The sequence below is a fragment of the Macaca thibetana genome, chromosome 5 (genome assembly GCF_024542745.1).
Source record: "Macaca thibetana thibetana isolate TM-01 chromosome 5, ASM2454274v1, whole genome shotgun sequence".
Lineage (NCBI taxonomy): Eukaryota > Metazoa > Chordata > Mammalia > Primates > Cercopithecidae > Macaca > Macaca thibetana.
Genome location: NC_065582.1, coordinates 46,390,021 through 46,407,780, shown reverse-complemented (window position 1 = coordinate 46,407,780; position 17,760 = coordinate 46,390,021). Strand labels below are relative to the sequence as shown.

General features: G+C 38.7%; 1 protein-coding gene and 1 long non-coding RNA gene across 2 annotated transcripts in view; one reads left to right on the top strand and one right to left on the bottom strand.

Annotated features, from left to right (window-relative positions):
• LOC126954981 (uncharacterized) overlaps nucleotides 1-12,475 on the bottom strand; it is a 72,114-nt gene extending 59,639 nt beyond the window's left edge. Inside the window, exon 1 of the long non-coding RNA XR_007725773.1 lies at nucleotides 12,231-12,475. This is a non-coding gene — a long non-coding RNA (uncharacterized LOC126954981). The remainder of the gene's footprint in view (nucleotides 1-12,230) is intronic.
• Nucleotides 12,476-12,697: 222 nt separating this feature from the next.
• The window catches only part of USP38 (ubiquitin specific peptidase 38), a 37,605-nt gene continuing 32,542 nt past the window's right edge, over nucleotides 12,698-17,760 (top strand). The window contains exons 1-2 of the mRNA XM_050791087.1: nucleotides 12,698-13,822; nucleotides 15,518-15,653. Of these exons, the coding sequence (XP_050647044.1) occupies nucleotides 13,141-13,822; nucleotides 15,518-15,653 (818 nt within the window). The 5' untranslated portion in view covers nucleotides 12,698-13,140. The remainder of the gene's footprint in view (nucleotides 13,823-15,517; nucleotides 15,654-17,760) is intronic.

The window sequence follows — 17,760 nt, the reverse complement described above, 5'->3', positions numbered from 1 at the left end:
ACAGAATACTGGTGTGAACATGGCTCACTGCAGCCTCAACCTCCTGGCTCAAAGGATACTCCTGCGTCAGCATCCCTTGTAGCTGAGACAACAGGTTTGTACCACCACACCTGGCTACTTTTTAAATTTTTTTAAATGGAAATGGAGCTCCACTCTTGCCCCGGCTAGTCTCAAACTGCTGGGCTCAAGCAATATTCCCACCTCACTTGAGGCCAGGAGTTCGAGACCAGCCTGGTCAACATGGTAAAACCTCACCTCTATTAAAATACAAAAGTTAGCCAGGCATGGTGACATGCACCTGGAATCCCAGCTACTTGGGAGGCTGAGGCAGGAGAATTGCTTGAACCCAGAAGGCAGAAATTCCCCTGAGCCAAGTGATCCATGCCAGTGCACTTGAGTCTAGGCAAGAGAGTGAGACTGTCTCAAAACAAAAAATCACTAGGAATATTTCCTTTTTGTGTGGTATGAACCAAAGTACTATATTACATAAGTAAGTTTGTTTCATTTCATTTCATATTTTAAAGATTTCTTCTTTTTCCTTTATTGTGTTCTATAATTACGTAAAATATTTACATGGTCCTAAAATCAAACACGCAAAACAAGAAATTTTCAAAGAAAGTCATATGTTTTTCTTCCCTTATGTGTATCCTTTTTAGGGCTCATTCTTTCATTTAAAAAAATAAGCAAATACGTGTGTGTGTGTGTGTGTGTGTGTGTATTTCCACCCCCATGCCTTTGGAGATAAAAGATAGTTTCTTATAAACATCAATAGAGTTTCTTTTCCTACCATACTTTTTAAAATTAATAGTATATTCTGAAGATCATTCTCTCTCTTTTTCTTTTTTTTTTAAGGGACACAATTGTGTAGATTTACTTTATCGGCCATTCCCCTACTCATGGAAACTTTGTTTACTTACAGTAGTCTTTGGTTACTACAAAGACTGCTATCATAAGAAGACTTGCACACATATAGTATATGTGTTTTCATATTTTTATCAGTATATTTTAAGGATAGATTCCCTCAGGTAAGATTGCTGGATCACATGGTAAATGTATGTAATTTTATTATTGCCAGATTCACCTCTATATGAGTTATATCATTTTACATTCCCATCAGCAATTGTATGAGAATGCCTGTTTCTCCACAGCCTCAGCAACAAAGCATGTGGTCAAACTTTGAAATTTTTGTCTGATACATGAGAAATACATTTAAGCATAATTTTAATTTACATTTATTTTATTAAAAGTGATGTGTATCTCTTCACATGGTGTGTGGCCATCTCTTTGTAAGCTGTTCTAGCCCATTTTTCTATGGAGTTGCTGGCCTTTTGCCAATCTATTTTCAGGAGCTCTTTATACAGCAGGCATATCGAACTCCTTTCTTTCCTATGACTAACCTGCAAATGTTTTTTCCTAACTTGTAATTTATCTTCTATTTTTCTTCTTTCCTCCCATACCAATTATTTTTATATAATAAAACTTCTCCATTTTTTTTCCTTATTTTATCTGGATTTTAAGTAATAGCAAGGTTTCCTCACTTCTACATTAAAATTAATTCACCTAGGTTTTCTAGTATTTGTACGGTTTTATTTAATTTAAATTTAAATTAACTTAAACACATTTAATTTTTTCCAATTAAATTATATATTGAACATAGGTTTAACTCCATGAAAAAAATTACCTGGTGGCACTGTAGTTGTGATTGTATTAAATTTCCAAAAAAAATTAATAACTTATGAAATAATTGACTTTTATAATATTGCAGACTGATAATTTTAAAACATCAAGTCAAATCATGCCATCTCTCTGCTTAAAACCCTCCAGTGTCTCTCTACCTCACTTGAAGTACAAGCCAAGGTGTTTGCAATACCCTATGCTATTTGACTTCCATCCCTAATAGCCTTCCCTTGAAATCACTCCAGGCTGGTTCTTCTGTGGGACTACTCTTTCCCCCAAATGTTTGCAGGGTCCTTTGGAGCTTTGCTTAAATGTCACCACTCTTAACAAGCATTTCTTGATCATACTACTTAAACCTGTAATTACTATCACTCCCTTCCCTGAATTACTTTTCCTCATAGCACTTTATACCAACTAGCACACTACATGTTTTATTATCATGCATCTTTGGATCATATTGAATGTAAATTCCATGTCCCCACAGAGAATTAAATTGCCAACCAACAATTGTATTTTTTTAATTTAAAAAACAATTTAGTATTCTCACAAACTTTGTTTAGAACAACTCTATCTGAAGCAGATCTTGTAAGTATTACCACTACCTAAATTGCCCTTCCTTATAATATTAAGTCTCAGGTTACTAATCTAGTTAAGATGAAATATTTAGCATCAGAGAGATGGAGGCTCATGGAGGTTCACAATGCTTGAATGTAAATCCTAGTCTCCTTGCTTCTTCAGTTCTGGCTTTTGCCAGCAGTCTAAGATGCCTTCAATATTTAAGTCTCTCAAAGCAAGTTTCTTTTCATACCATCCCTCCAAAGTCTTTAGTGAAATCCACTATACACTGAGAAATTCATAACCTAGTCGAGTTACAGCTGTGTCAATAAGATGCCTAACTTTTCTCCACCTAGTTTCTCACCCGTAATTTAATGTGGGGAGAGGGTTTGCTTAACACACTCAAACGTGGTAATGCAGAAGAATCAACTGGGGTCTACTAACAACACAGATTTCTGTGCCCTACCCCAATTAATATTTTAATTAATAGATCTGGTAACAACTCAAAAAAGTCACCTCAATTTTAGGAGTTTCATTGAGAAAAACTAGCTTAAAGTCTATTAGATAATAGCAAGAATGCAATCCACAGGAAAAAAAAAAATTGGTTTCTGTTATGCACTGAATTTTTTCCTCCCTCCCCCCACCAAAAAAATGAAGCCCTAAGCCTCAATGGGCATTTGAAGATAGAACCTTTAAGGAGGTAACTGAGGTTAAATCAGGTCATAAAGGTGGGGCCTAATCCAATAGAATCACTGTTCTTATAAAAAGAAAAACCTGAGATCCTTCTCGCTTCTCTCATGCAGAGAAGAGGCCATGTGAAAACACAGCAAGAAGACAGCCATCTGCAATTTAGGAAGAGAGCACTCACCAGAAACCAACACTACTGGCATCCTGATGTTGGACTTCCAGCCTCCAGAACAGTTAGAAGGTAAGTTTCTGCTGTTTAAGCCACACAGTCTACGGTATGTTGTTATGGCAGCCCGAGCAGACTGAGATAATTACTCTCTAGATTATTTTTCATAAAGAATCTGTCATAGCAATTCCAGCTGATAGAGGGCCCATGTTGGAATTTTTATTACACAGAATTCAAATAGATATATAAATAATCCTTACTTTTTAATCTTATTTAATAAATACTAGAACTAAAACCTTTATTTCTAGCAACCATGATTTATTAGTAACTTGTTTCCCATTTACATCTAGTTAATTAAGAGCAAGAATTAACGTGTAGTAGGCCTCACAGGCTGCACAGGCCACTGTCTATGCATAGTCATGAATCCATTTGCCTCTTAAAACATAATCCTGGCTGGGCACAGTGGCTCACACCTGTAATCCCAACACTTTGGGAGGCTGATGCAGGTGGACCACCTGAGGCCAGAAGTTCCAAGGCCAACCTGGCCAACTTCAAGACTAGCCTGTTGAAACCCTGTCTCCACTAAAAATACAAAAATTAGCCAGGCATGGTGGTGCATGCCTGTAATCCCAGCTACTTGGGAGGCTGAGGGAGGAGAATTTATTGACACCAAGAGGTGGAGGTTGCAGTGAACTGAGATCATGCCACTTCATTCCAGCCTGGGCGACAGAGTGAGCCGCTGTCTCAAAAATCAATCAATCAATCAATCAATCAATAATATGATCCTGGAAGTTTTAATCTCTTAGTTTCTAAATATTACGGAGTTTGGGGTCTGTTTTGGTGGGGAAGATCAAACAGGGCAGACTAAAGTCACCTAATTGAAAGTACAGGCCACTCATGGCCAGGGTTGGTTTTTTAAGGGGTGTTTTGTTTTAAACTTTTTAATTTTGAAATCATTATAGATTCACAGGAAGTTGCAAAGATAACAGAGAAATCCTCTGTACTCCTCACTCAGTTACACTTCAATGTTACCTCATATAACTATAGCATAATATCAAAATCAGGAAATTGATATCGATACAAAGTATGTATACTTCCATGCCATTTTACTACGTGTGGAGTCATGCAACAGTCACAATCAAGGTACACAACTATTCTATCACCACAAGGATTACCCTCATGCTACCCCTTTATTAAAATTTCTACTCATCCCTTTGCCTCTCCTATCTATACCTAGCCCTTGGCAACCACTGATCTGTTCTTCATCTCTAAAATTTCCTCATGTTGAGAATGTCATACAAATGGAATCACATAGTATGTGACTTTTGAGATTAGTTTTTTTCACTTGGCATAATGCCCTTGAAATCCATCCAAGTTGTATCCATCAATAGTTTCTTTTTATTGCTAAGTAATATTCCACAGTAAGAACGTACCAGTTTGTTTAGCCATTCAACCTACTGATGACCACAGTTTGTTTAGCCATTCACCTACTGATGACCATTTTGAATGTTTTTGGTTGTTGGCTATTGCAAATAACACTGCTTTGGATATTTGCATATATGTAGTTGTGTGAACATAGATTTTCATTTCTCTGGAATAAATACCCAGTAGTTCAACAGTTTGATCATATGATAGCTGCATGTTTAATTTTTAAGAAACTGTCAAACAATTCTCCAGAGTGACTAAACCATTTTGCATTTCCACTTGCAATGTATGAGAAATCAGTCTGTCTGCATCTCTGCCAGCATTAATGTTGTCACCATTTTTTATTTTAGCAGTTCTCTAATAAGTGTGTAATAATATCTCAGGGTCTTAATTTGCATTTCCCTATTAGCTAGTAATGTTGAACAACTTTTCGTTTGCCATCTGTATATCCTCTTCATTGAAACGTATCTTGAAGTCTTTTGCCCATTTTTAATTGGATTGACTTTTTTACTGTTGATTTTAATTTTTTATTGTGGTAAAATATAACCCAAAATTTACCATTCTGAAGTGTACAGTTCAGTGGCATTAAGTACATTCACACTGTTGTGCAATCTTCACCACTATCCATTTACAGAACTTTTCATCCTTTGAAACAGAAACTCTGTACCTATTAAACAATAACTTCCCATTTATTTTCTCTCTAGGCCCTAGAAACCTCTAATTTGACTATTCCAAGCAGATCATATGAAGTGGATATTTATCCACATGTAAGCGTTGTCTCTGATTTTTCAAATTCTCACAAGGTAAAACCTGGCAGTCATCAAATCTTATAGTCTTGGGTGCCACCATCTTGGTTACATTAATTACCAACCTGAATGGGTAGAGAGGAGTCTCCTGTCAGTTTCTACTTTGACCTTCTTCTCTTCGTATAGTAGCCCATCCCAGCCATATTAGCTTCCAGAAAAGGGACCAGCCCATGTTTTCTTTTTAGATTCATCTCAGAGTTAACTTTAAGGGTTCCTCAAGTGCCCCATGTACTTTCCACTGATCTTTTTCCCATCCTTCCAGGGTCTCTTTTACCAGTCCCTTGACAAGTATAGTGAGTCCACCTCCATTCAGCTGTACACATGGCCATCTCAGGGGTCAGCAGCATTTGATAGGGACCTTCTCAGCTTGGATGGAGCTTGTCTTCTTTCCAAGTCTTAATCAGCACCTAGTTGCCAGGCTGGAAGCAGTGAACTGCTAACTCAAGAGGCAGAGTTTGAGTCAGAAGTCCTTTTAACCTAAGGGATTACAGGGTGGAGGATAATGCCTGTATATAATTTCTTAAGAATTGATCCTTGGTTTCCACAGTAGGAATATCCATAGCTCTGCCTGAATACAGGAGTCCATATAATAACTTGTAGGGGGACAATCTCAAGTCTTTTCTTGGGACTGTCCTAATCCTAAGGAGTGCTATTGGGAGACATTTGGTCCAAGGCATTTTAGTTTATTAGTTTGGTGAAGTGCTTTTTGAGAGTTTGATTCATTCTTTCTACCTTTTCAGAGGAAGGGGGATGCCAAGGGGTGTAATAATCCCATCTAATTTGTAAACCTTCCATAATTCCCCTTGACACCCTGGAGGTGAAGTGGCTGCCATTGTCTGAATCAATGTTTTTCACCAGGCCAAATCTAGGTAAAGTCTGTTATAATATTATTTTGACCACGTTCCTGGAGGTGGCTGTTGGAAGGGGAAAGGCTTCCACCCAGCTGGAAAGGTGATCCATGATCACCAGTAAATAAATACTTCAGTCTTCCTACTTTGGGTATTTATGTGAAATCTACTTGAATGCTCTGAAGTGGTCTTAGTCCAGGAGGTCTTCCTCCTGTGAACTGTTTTCTAATCACCTCTTTGTTTATCCTTTGACAAGTTACACAACTTCCACATACTTGTTTAATGAGGGTATAAATCCCTATACACCCATAATTCTTAAGTATTGCATCATGCAGACTCTGGGGTCCCCAATGACTCCCTTTGGGGAGTAATACAGACATCAGTTCTCTCATCAGGGGTTTACTTATCATTTCTCTCCCATCAGGAAGTACCCATTTCCCATCTTCACTTTGAGTGACCCCCATCCTGTCTAATTCTTCCTTCTCCTCTCTGGTAAACTGAGACCTTAATACTACCTTAGGGATGTCTGGTATCAGGCTAAATAGTCTATAATTTCTTCTCCCAGGGAGGCTTGCCTAGCAGCTTAATCTGCAAACCTGTTTCCTACAGCTTCTATAGTGTTCTCTTTCTGATGATCATTTACATGAACTATGGCTACCTCTGCTGGAAGCAGGAGACTTTCTAAAACCTGTCTGACCAGTTCCCCATGTACCAATTATTTTCTCCTACTATTTATTAGGCCCTGCTCTGTCCAGATTTTTCCAAAAGTGTGTACCACCCCATAGGCACATTTAGAATCAGTATATATAGTCCCTTCTTGGCCTTCAAGGAGCTTTAGGGGTCAAGAGCATGTAATTCATAGGTTTGGGCCGACCAGCCATTAGGTAATCTACCTTTCTCACATAATGAGTGCTTATTTCCATCAAAGACAGCATAACCATTATGTCTCTTGCCATCTATCACTCCGGATGACCCATCCGCAAACAGTCTAATCCCATCACGTAGTGGAGCTTCCCTAAGGTCTGGTCTAACTTTGGCTTGGTATTCTATGATATCTAAGCAGTTACAGTCTGATGTCTCTTTGTTCTTGTCTCCTTTCCATAGGAAACTGGCTGGATTCAGGTAAGTATCTGGTGTTACAACCAATCTTTTTCTAGTAATATGACTTCATATTTTAGAATCTGAGAATCCAACAACCATCTCCCAGCTTTTTGATTTAATATATTCCTGACCTGGTGTGGGGTGTTTACTATTAGGGCCCCACCAAAGGATAGCTTTCAACTCTCCTCTACCATCTGGGCTGTCACAGCTACTCCTTGCACACATTCAGATCACCCCTGAGAGACAGGATCGAGAAGCTTCGAGACAAAAGCAACAGGTTGCCTCTTCCCTCCCCAGGTTTGAGTAAGCACCCCAAGGGCCATGCCCCGGTCTACTGTTACAAACAGATGGAATGGTTTCTCTAAAGATGGGAGGGCCAGGACCAGGGCTGTAGTGAGGGCCTGCTTTAGCTCTTTCACTGCCTGAATTTCCTCTGGGGGAAAGGGATCGGGCTCCTCTTCTAGTAACTTGAGATACAGAATTTTGTCTTTTAAGCATATGAGTCAATCCATAACCTAAATAGCCAGTTAAACCTAAAAATTTTTGGAGTTTTCTCTTCGTCTTAGCCAAAGGCAAACCCACTATTCCCAATATTCTCTTTGGGTTTATTATCCACTTCCCTTCATTAATCAGGTGTCCTAAATATTTAACTTCTTTTTCTACAAACTGCAATCTGTTCTTAGAGACTCACGATCCCCTTTCTCAAAGAAAATACGGCAATATTATGGTGGTTTCTGATACCTCGGCCTTCCTTTTGCCAGAAATTAAAAGTTCATTCACATATTCTAACAACTGGGTCCTGGAAAGTTTGAATTCCTCCAGGACTAAGATTTGACAAAATAAGTTTGGTGCTTCTGTGAAACCTTGTAGCAGAACAGTCCAGTGGTACTGTTGTTTTCTCATTTCTTTTTTGCCTATGAACATCCAATTACTCCAGCACCATTTGTTGAAAACACTATCCTTCCTCCACTGAATGGCTTTTGAATCTCTGTCAAAAATCAGTTGGGTATATTTGTGTAGGTCTAGGTTATCGTTGTCCATTTCACTGACTATGTGTCCATCTCTCTGCCATTACCATACTGTCTTAATTACCCTGGCATATAATGAGTATTATATTTGATTAGTGCTATGGTTTGGCTGTGTCCCCACCCAAATCTCATCTTGAATTGTACTGCCCATAACCCCCATGTGTTGAGGGAAGAAACAGGTGGAAATAACTGAATCATGGGAGCAGGTTCTCCCATCCTGTTCTCATGATATAAGTTCTCACGAGATCTGATTTTATAACAGGCTTCCCCCTTTAGCTTAGCTCTCATTCTTCTCCTTCCTGCTGCCACGTGAAGGACATGTTTGCTTCCCCTTCCACCATAAGTGTAAGTTTCCTGAGGCCTGCCAGCCATGCTGAACTATGAGTCAATTAAACTTTTCCTTTATAAATTACATAGTCTCAGATACGTCTTTATTAGCAGCATAAGAACAAAGTAACACAGGTAAAATGACCCCTCTCACTTAATTCCTCCTTTTCAGAATTGTTGTAGCTACTCTCATTTGTTTTTCCAAATACATTTTAGAATAATCTTGCCTGTACAGGAAGAAGAAAAAAAAAACCTTGCTGGAGTTTTAATAGGAATTGTATTAAACCTGCATACCGATTTAGGGATCATTAACATCTACACTACAGCGAGTCTTCTAATCCTTGTACATGGTCATTTATTTAGATCTTTGATTTCTTTCATCAGTGTTTTGTTGTTTTCAGCATGAGTCCTGTACATGCACTGTCAGATTTACACCTACATAGTTTTTATTTTGAGCAATTATGAATGCTATATTTTTAATTTTGGTTTCCATGTGTTCATTGCTAGTACATAAAAGTACAATTGATTTTTGTCTATTCTCTTATGTTCTGAAACCCTGCTGAGTTTTTTAGTTCTAGAAATTATTGTGTAGATTCCTTAGGACTTTTTTTTAACCATGTTTTTCATTTCATTTTTTAAAAGTTCATTCGTTCAAAAAATTGTTAGATTGAGCTGGGCACGGTGGCTCACGCCTGTAATCCCAGCACTTTGGGATGCTGAGGTGGGAAGACCATTTGTGGTCAGGAGTTCAAGACCAGCCTGGCCAACATGGTGAAACCCCATCTCTACTAAAAATACAAAAATTAGCCAGGTGTGGCGGTGGGTGCCTATAATCCCAGCTACTCAGGAGGCTGAGACAGGAGAATCACTTGAACCCAGGAGGTTGCAGTGAGCTGAGATCATACCACTGTACTCCAGCCTGGGCAACAGAGTGAGACTCCATCACACACACACACACACACACACACACACACACACACTTGTTAGATTGTTTAGTGTTCTAACTGCTAGATATAGAGGTAACTAAGGAAATTAAGAGGTTTGTTTTTTGACCTCATGAAACTTAGATTCTAGAGGACAGAAAAAGGCTGTAAACATATAATAAATGAGGAGAACGGTAGGAAAAGACACAAGAGCAACTTTATGGAGGGCCTTAAAGTCAACAGTAGCCATTTGAATTTTAAGATGATAAGCACTGGAAGATTTAAAATAGGGTAGTGAGGCTGCTCTGCCTATGAAGTAGCCAATGGTATATTTTTAATTTTTAATTTTCTTTTATTCATTTACTTTCTTAATAAACTTGCTTTCACTTTGTACTGTGAAAAAAATTAAATGAAATAGGGTCATGAGATTAGCTTGGTGTCCATTTTAAATCATTAAAACAAAAACCATATCAAAGTGGTTGGTGTGTTTCTTTCCTGTCTTATTTTCTTTACAACTTAAAAAACGTATATGAACATAAATTTCATAAAGTCAGGGATTATTTGTAATTATTTCATATGATGGTTTATTTATCACAGTCCTCTCTATAAAATCAGTTTGCTTTTGATTCTATAAGGTGGTATAATATAAATTTCCTAGGAGAAAACTAACCTCACAATAACGTTATTGCAGTTGGCCAACTCTAACCACTGCTTTTGGAACTGCCTTTTCTCTTTGCTTATCACAAATATAAACACACACACACTTTTCATCTAATAGTATGATGGAAATTAATAGAGACTCTAGAGTCAGACGTGATTATTTTTTTAACCTCCTTTGGCTTCAGTATCTTATCTATAAAATGCAGCTATTAACATCTACTTCCAAAACCCTGTTTTGAGAACCAAGGGTAAAGTATAATATATTGAGTTCCAGGAACACAGAGGTTGCTCAATAATCACTCCCTATCCTGTGCTTTTTCTTCTTTCATCCCCATCACTCAGCTCCCATTCTCAGATCTAACATATTTGTAAAACATGTAATTAGCAATTGAGGCCTTAGACTAAAACTTTATACAAAATTTTAATGCCCATTACGATAGCACCCACTAATCCAATGATTAGTGGCATGACTCACTGCAAAAAAAAATCTTCCACAGACTTCTGAAAATATTTTAAAATGTTAAAAAGGACCATGGTATTATTACAGAATTTTTAGTTATGCTATAAAATAAATTTAAAGTTGGCCACTTTCAATTGAAATCTTATAGAAGAGAGTATTATACACATTTGTTTAACTAATGGCAAAAGAAGGAAATAAGTTTTGAATATCTTGGTATAAAAACCTAATATTTCATTTCATGCATCTATCATTCAACAGGTATTTTTAAAATACAGTCATGGTGCTTTTGGAAGTCTAATATTATGACGTTATGTAATTTATATGAATTAATAGCATTATGTTCTCTTAGACATCTTATTTTGTAATATTTAATTTTTCAAGACCTAGTATTAACAGAAAGAAGAAAATGTTATAGACAATTCAAAGTAATCTGTCAAGTTTTAAATTTACCAATATTTTTTTCTTGTCTACTTTGGAATAATCACTTCACTGGTACCATTCAGCAATCTTCATTCATCCTGTTAGTTTCTTAGCACAAAGACTAATTCCAAATTTCCTCCACTCCACCTCAAATCCACGCTCCTTCTTAATACTTCCTTCTTAATAGTTTATTTTCTATATTATTTTTGTCTTCCACTGTGGCATTATTCCCAGTAAAGACAAATATCTCTGTACCTTCACCTCCTGCCTATTGGAAAAAGGAAAGTTCCAAAATCATTCCTGTCTCTAGCATGATGGATAGATCAATTACCTCAATTCTCTTTTATCTTCGGTATCTTCCTACAACTCAACTTGGTCTTAAGTTCCCTTTTACCCAGCTCCTGTCTCCTCTAAACCACTCTTCGTAAGACTACCATAATCAACGTGTTAAATATGTTAGTATAATCGTGTTTGTAACTTGGTTAAAAAAAAAAAAAAAAAAAAAACCACTCTTTAGCAAACTGAAGTAACAGAATTTTGTTCATTTTTCTACGGGACATTTTAAATGACCTATTTCTTTAAAGTTTTGTCTGTATTACAGGGCCTTAATGTCTAGTTTCACAACTATATTAACTAAGCCTAAAGGGCGCTATATAGTTAGGCAATATTTTCCAATATAAAGAGCTCTGATTGAAGTTCAAACTCTTATTGTGAATCTTTGGAATTTGGCATGAAAGAGAACAAACATGATTGCATCTGTTCTTCCCTACTTTAAACCATCTTCAGTGTCAACATACACAATGAGTTTTGTGGTATTTCCACCTGGTTTTCTATTTTCAAAGTACTCTTTTGTATGACACAGGAATAAAAATACTTGAATTCTAATATGCCATTTTCCCTTACTCTCCTCACTTTTTTGGACGGCTTATAATTTTCGATATGGTACAAAGGCTCACTAACTGGTTTTTTGCTAGAGGCCTGCTACTTATACTGATGGCCGCTAAATGCTAGGTATGCCGCCGGTATTGCTCTTACTTCAATACCGACATCGCACGATAAAGGCAGTGGCATTTAGGCGCGCAAGCGCAATTCTTGATTAATGAGCCAAGGCAAAGTCTTCTCAATCCGAGTTTTGAGTTTTCCTTACTTTTCCCCCAAATGCTCTTTTCCTCGGATTTCACATCAATAGCACTTTCTCGAGTTTTCACGAGTAACCTGACGCAGGCGGAACCGACGGAGACTAGCCGGCGAGAATCCTACGGTCGCAGCAGCTGCGCAGCGTCAGCCGGGGACGCTCCGTGCGGAAGACCGCCTGTGACTCGACACACTCTCCAGTGACGCGGTAGTCGCCGCACCTGCGCTACGGGGCGGGAAGGAGGCTCGAGTGCCGGGGGAACGGAGTCTACGACTCCGGGCGGAAGCTGGGGAAGCAGGGAGGGAGAGAGGGAAGAAGAGAGGAAGAGACGGGCGGAGGGGCGGTCCTTGACGGAGGTTCCTAGGTCCTTCACTTCCTGTTTGCCGGCACTTCAAAATCCGGGTCAAAGGGTGTCGCTTCGGTCTCTTTTACCCGGCTGATCCCAGCACCCTCCGTGACAGCGCCTCCTGACTCAGCCGACAGCCGGCTTCTTCTCACGATCTGCTGAAGCCTGGACGCCCACACCTGACCCGGAACTCGGAGGCGCGCTTCCTCCACCCACCGGCGAACAGCCCCGGACCCTGAGCGCCCGCCGACGCCGCCGGGGGTCCCGACAGGCCTCTCCGCGCTGATGCTGAGAGGGATCGAGGGCCTGGGGCGGCGGCGGAGTACGGGCCTCTGGCGCCTTAGGCCAGCCGCAGGCGTCGGTTCTTACGCTCTCCAGGCTCGCCAGCTCTCGCCCCAGCTTGGATGGGTCTCCCTGCCCCATAAATGTGGCTGCTGAGGCGGCGGTGGCGGTGGCCCGTCACGCTGCTGCTGCGGCGCTCCAAGTTCACCTCCGCCCCGGGGCTCTCCTGCCCCACCTCGGGGCTGCCGCCACCCGCTCCTTATCCTCTGGCCCTGGCCTTGCTGCGTGGCGACAATGGACAAGATCCTGGAGGGCCTTGTGAGTTCTTCGCATCCCCTGCCCCTCAAGCGGGTGATTGTGCGGAAGGTGGTGGAATCGGCGGAGCACTGGCTAGACGAGGCGCAGTGCGAGGCCATGTTTGACCTGACGACCCGGCTCATCCTGGAGGGCCAGGACCCTTTCCAGCGGCAGGTGGGGCACCAGGTGCTGGAGGCCTACGCACGATACCACCGGCCAGAGTTCGAGTCCTTCTTCAACAAGACCTTTGTGTTGGGCCTCCTTCATCAGGGCTACCACTCTCTGGACAGGAAGGATGTAGCCATCCTGGACTACATTCACAACGGCCTGAAGCTGATTATGAGCTGTCCGTCGGTGCTGGATCTCTTCAGCCTCCTGCAGGTAGAGGTGTTACGGATGGTGTGTGAGAGACCGGAGCCGCAGCTCTGTGCCCGACTGAGCGACCTTCTGACCGACTTCGTGCAATGCATCCCCAAAGGGAAATTGTCCATCACGTTCTGTCAACAGCTGGTTCGAACGATAGGCCACTTCCAGTGCGTGTCCACTCAGGAGAGAGAGTTGCGGGAATATGTCTCCCAGGTGACAAAAGTGAGTAACTTGCTGCAGAACATCTGGAAGGCCGAGCCTACCACACTGCTGCCTTCTCTGCAGGAAGTTTTTGCAAGCATCTCTTCCACAGGTAAGGGTCATTATCTTTCAGAATATCTCATAAAAATTCAGTATATGTCTCTCTTGAACACACACATTCACACCATGTTTTCCTACTGCCCTGAAAACATTCTTAAGGGAGAGCAAATCCTAATACCCTTATCCCAGATGTATTCACATTCACTACCTTATTCAGGACGTCACCTCGTACTTTAAAAACAGGCAGCGTTCCCATTTTAAAGGTTGAGAACGTCCAGGTCTAAGACCTTTGGCACTAAACAAGTTGCTTAATTACCCAGCCTCTGCTCAAGTTATTTGGAATGCTTTGAGGATGACAGCTACTGCAGAAAGCTTCCATTCATTAGTGACTAATGGTAGCATGATGTTTACCATAGTATTTGTTGTTCGTGTCTCTCTCCTTTTGTAATGAGTTTTTCCCCCATTTTTGTATTTCCTCATTTTTGAATTAATGGATTATGCAATTTATTACTGGATTACCCCAGTTAACTATGAAGTTTTTAAATACTGACATTTTTTGTCTACAATATCTAGTAGACAAAGGAGGGATACAGATAGAATGAGGGAAGGAAGAAGAGTATGAGGATTTAAATATTTGTTTTAGTGCCCATGAACTGCATTCTCAGAAAGCAGAGAAGGGTCACATGATACTTGCCTAGAAAATGCTTTCTCGCCCAGGAATTTTACCAGTACCTCTACCTTCCTTGTTCTGTCTTGGACCTTTCAGGTTTGAATAGATTCAAAACCATGTTCATTTCCGCTCTACTTGGTACAAGCATTCTCCTTCATTTATACCACCAGCGGGGACTGTCTGGCTGTTCAGATTGAACTTGTGAGGGACGTGTCCTCTTTTTATCTTAAGAACCAGAAGTAAAGGTGGAGTTTTATCAAGCGTTCTATGTTCTGATGAATTTAATATATTTATGAAAGAATTACAAACGATGTATTTGCAGTATCTGAGTTGGTTTTTCTTTTCTTTTTGTAATTTTACTTCTATTGCCTGTGTTGTCATAACTGTTAGGTTCCTACCAAATTTTTTCAACTGTAGCAATAAAGGTGCTTGTCTTGGATTTGCTTAATTTGTATCCAGTTTAAGCAAAGTCTCCCCAAAAGTCACCTTAATTTCTACTTTAAGAGATTTTTTAAAATCTTCCTTAGAGCAATGTAATGATGAATAGTTTTAAGTTATTCTGGAGGGTCTGAAGCGGGAGTTGAAATGATACTTAAGTGCCCCCAAAAGTCACCTTAATTTCTACTTTAAGAGATTTTTTTAAATCTTCCTTAGAAAGATGTAATGATCAATAAGTTTTAAGTTATTTTGGAGGGTCTGAAGTAGAAATTGAAATGATACTTTATATAAGTTTCTTTATATTTCCTTTCTGATTAGTGATTTACAGGTTAATATTTCAGTGCAACAATAAGTCGATAGATTATGAAAAATTTAAAGTAACTTATGGACTAACCATAGCAATATATTTTAGTATTCTGTCTATAGTATGAGTGATCATTGCTGTTCACTCTTAATCTTTCATTCCTGTAATTTAACATTCCTTGTAAATTAGAGTCTACGCATGAGGGTGTAGCATAATAATCCTTCCTAATTAACACCTTTGCTGCAATTACTTTTGTTTTTTTTGTAAAGTGTTGTTCTTTTTAAATACTTGAACGTACTTGCCATGTTTCCTTTTCTTTTTTATTAAAAAAACAGATGCATCATTTGAACCTTCTGTAGCATTGGCAAGCCTTGTGCAGCATATTCCTCTTCAGATGATTACAGTTCTCATCAGGAGCCTTACTACAGATCCAAATGTAAAAGATGCAAGTATGACCCAAGCCCTTTGCAGGTACTTCTTCATGACACTATTAATGGTAATTGTAGATTGGGGAAGAGGAAATACTTTGTATTTTGTGAGTAATGAAAAACTTACGAATGTTTAAAACTAAAATCATGGAATGACATATGTAAATATTCTCCAAATAGATTGGAATTGTTTACCTTATAGCGTTGAGAGGCATCCCAATAATTCACAAATCTATTTTCAATTCAACTTTAATTCCCAAAATATACACACATATATACAGATGCTGATTGGATTATCAATATACAGTATTTCACTAATTTCGTTGCTCATCATTGTTTCCTGCAACCTATTTTTCTTCGTTTTTTTTTTCTTCTTTAGTAAGTATACACTTTACTTTCTCTCTTAACCAGGCTCAGTGTGTAATACACTGTTTGCCTTCGCCTGTTTGTATTTTTTTTCTTTCTCAGTTTTAAATCAGTTTCTCAGATTTGGCAAGATACAGAATTCTAATTTGATAGCCATTTTCTCTTAGCATTTTAAAAATAATACTGTATTACCTTTGGGCATCTATTGTTGCCGGTGGGAAGTCACCTGTCAGTCTGACTCATTCCTTTGTGAGTAGTCAGCTTTTCTGGAAACTTTTATGTTCTCTTTATCCTTAATGTTCTATAATTTTATTCTTACATTTCTAGGTATAATCTTAATATTATTTGCCCTTCTCAGCACTTTGGCACTTTTATTCAGTCATTCATTCATTTATTCAAACCACACTTATTGAGTACTTACCATGAATGCCAGGCAGTGTTCAAAATGTCCTCAAACAAACTGATAAAAATATCTGCCTTATAGGCTTACATTCTACTTGGGGAGGCAGACAGTAATTTAATAACACACTTCATTGATTCCAACATGTCTTCTAATTTCAAAGATGTTTAAATGTAGAAATGCCCAGTCATTCGTGTCCTAGTTAAATTGGCATGACTTTTCTTGCCTTGGTGGTACATAAGCTAATTATGCATCTTAAAATTGAATTTGTTTTTGATTTGATTAAATATAATAAGTAAAATAATTTAGTATGTTAGATAGTGATACATGTTTGAAAAAAAGCAGACAGAGGGATAGGAGTAGACAGGAAGGGGGACAGATTGTGGGGAAGTGGTTTGCAATTTTAAATAAGATGGCTGAAGAAGTCTTCACTAAGGTAACCATGAAGTGAAGACAGGAAGGATGTGAAGAAGCAAACCTGTGGATATCTGAGGGGAAGAATATCAATACTGTTTTATAGTTCACTAATTTTCTCTTCAAAGGTGCTCATCTGTAGAGCTTACTTACTGAGTTTCTTTATTTCAATGACTATTTTTTTCTAATTGAGTTTTTTGTGTTTTCCTGTTCTTATTAAATACCTGACTGTTTTTGTTTTTTAATTCTTTTCCTGTGTGTGTGTGTATATTAAGCACATTTAAATACAGTATAAGGATTTGGACAAAAGGGTTTCTGTGCTTCTGTTATAAAATTATTATTATAAGGTAACATATAAACTGAGGTATTCATATTGAGTTCTCAGCTGCATTTGTACTAACTTCACTCTCTATAACACAAACTCTAGGGACTTTGATTTTCTCCACCTTATCCCCCTTTTCACTTCATTGTTTAAAAAGGTCTTCCTCTTCTAGCATTTCTCCTTTCTTCTTGTGCTCTTAAACATAATTGAATCAATTTATCTGTAACTTTTACTTCCAGTTTCATAGTGTTCATTTCCTCTTTGACTTTCAGAAATTTGTGAAAGTGCTTTGTATGTATGAGAAAACTCTTACGTAAATGTTTTTCCTGTTGTGTGACCTCTGTCCCCATTGCTTTTAATTTATGATGATCCCCCTTGCTGTGTTTGATAATATGTATTTTTATTCTCATCTCCTTGATATCTTTGTATTCATTGTTCTTGAAATTCTTATCTGACACCATACTGTTAGGAATTTCTTTCTGTATCTATTCTTTTTATTTTCTTCCTTCCCATTATTATCATCACTATCAGTTCTGATCTGTATGTGGCTGACTTCCAAGTCTTTATGTAAAGTTTTCGTTGTTCATTTACTCTTAAGAAACTCTTACCTTATTCATCTCTTCATAATGTAACTCCTTCTGTGCCCTA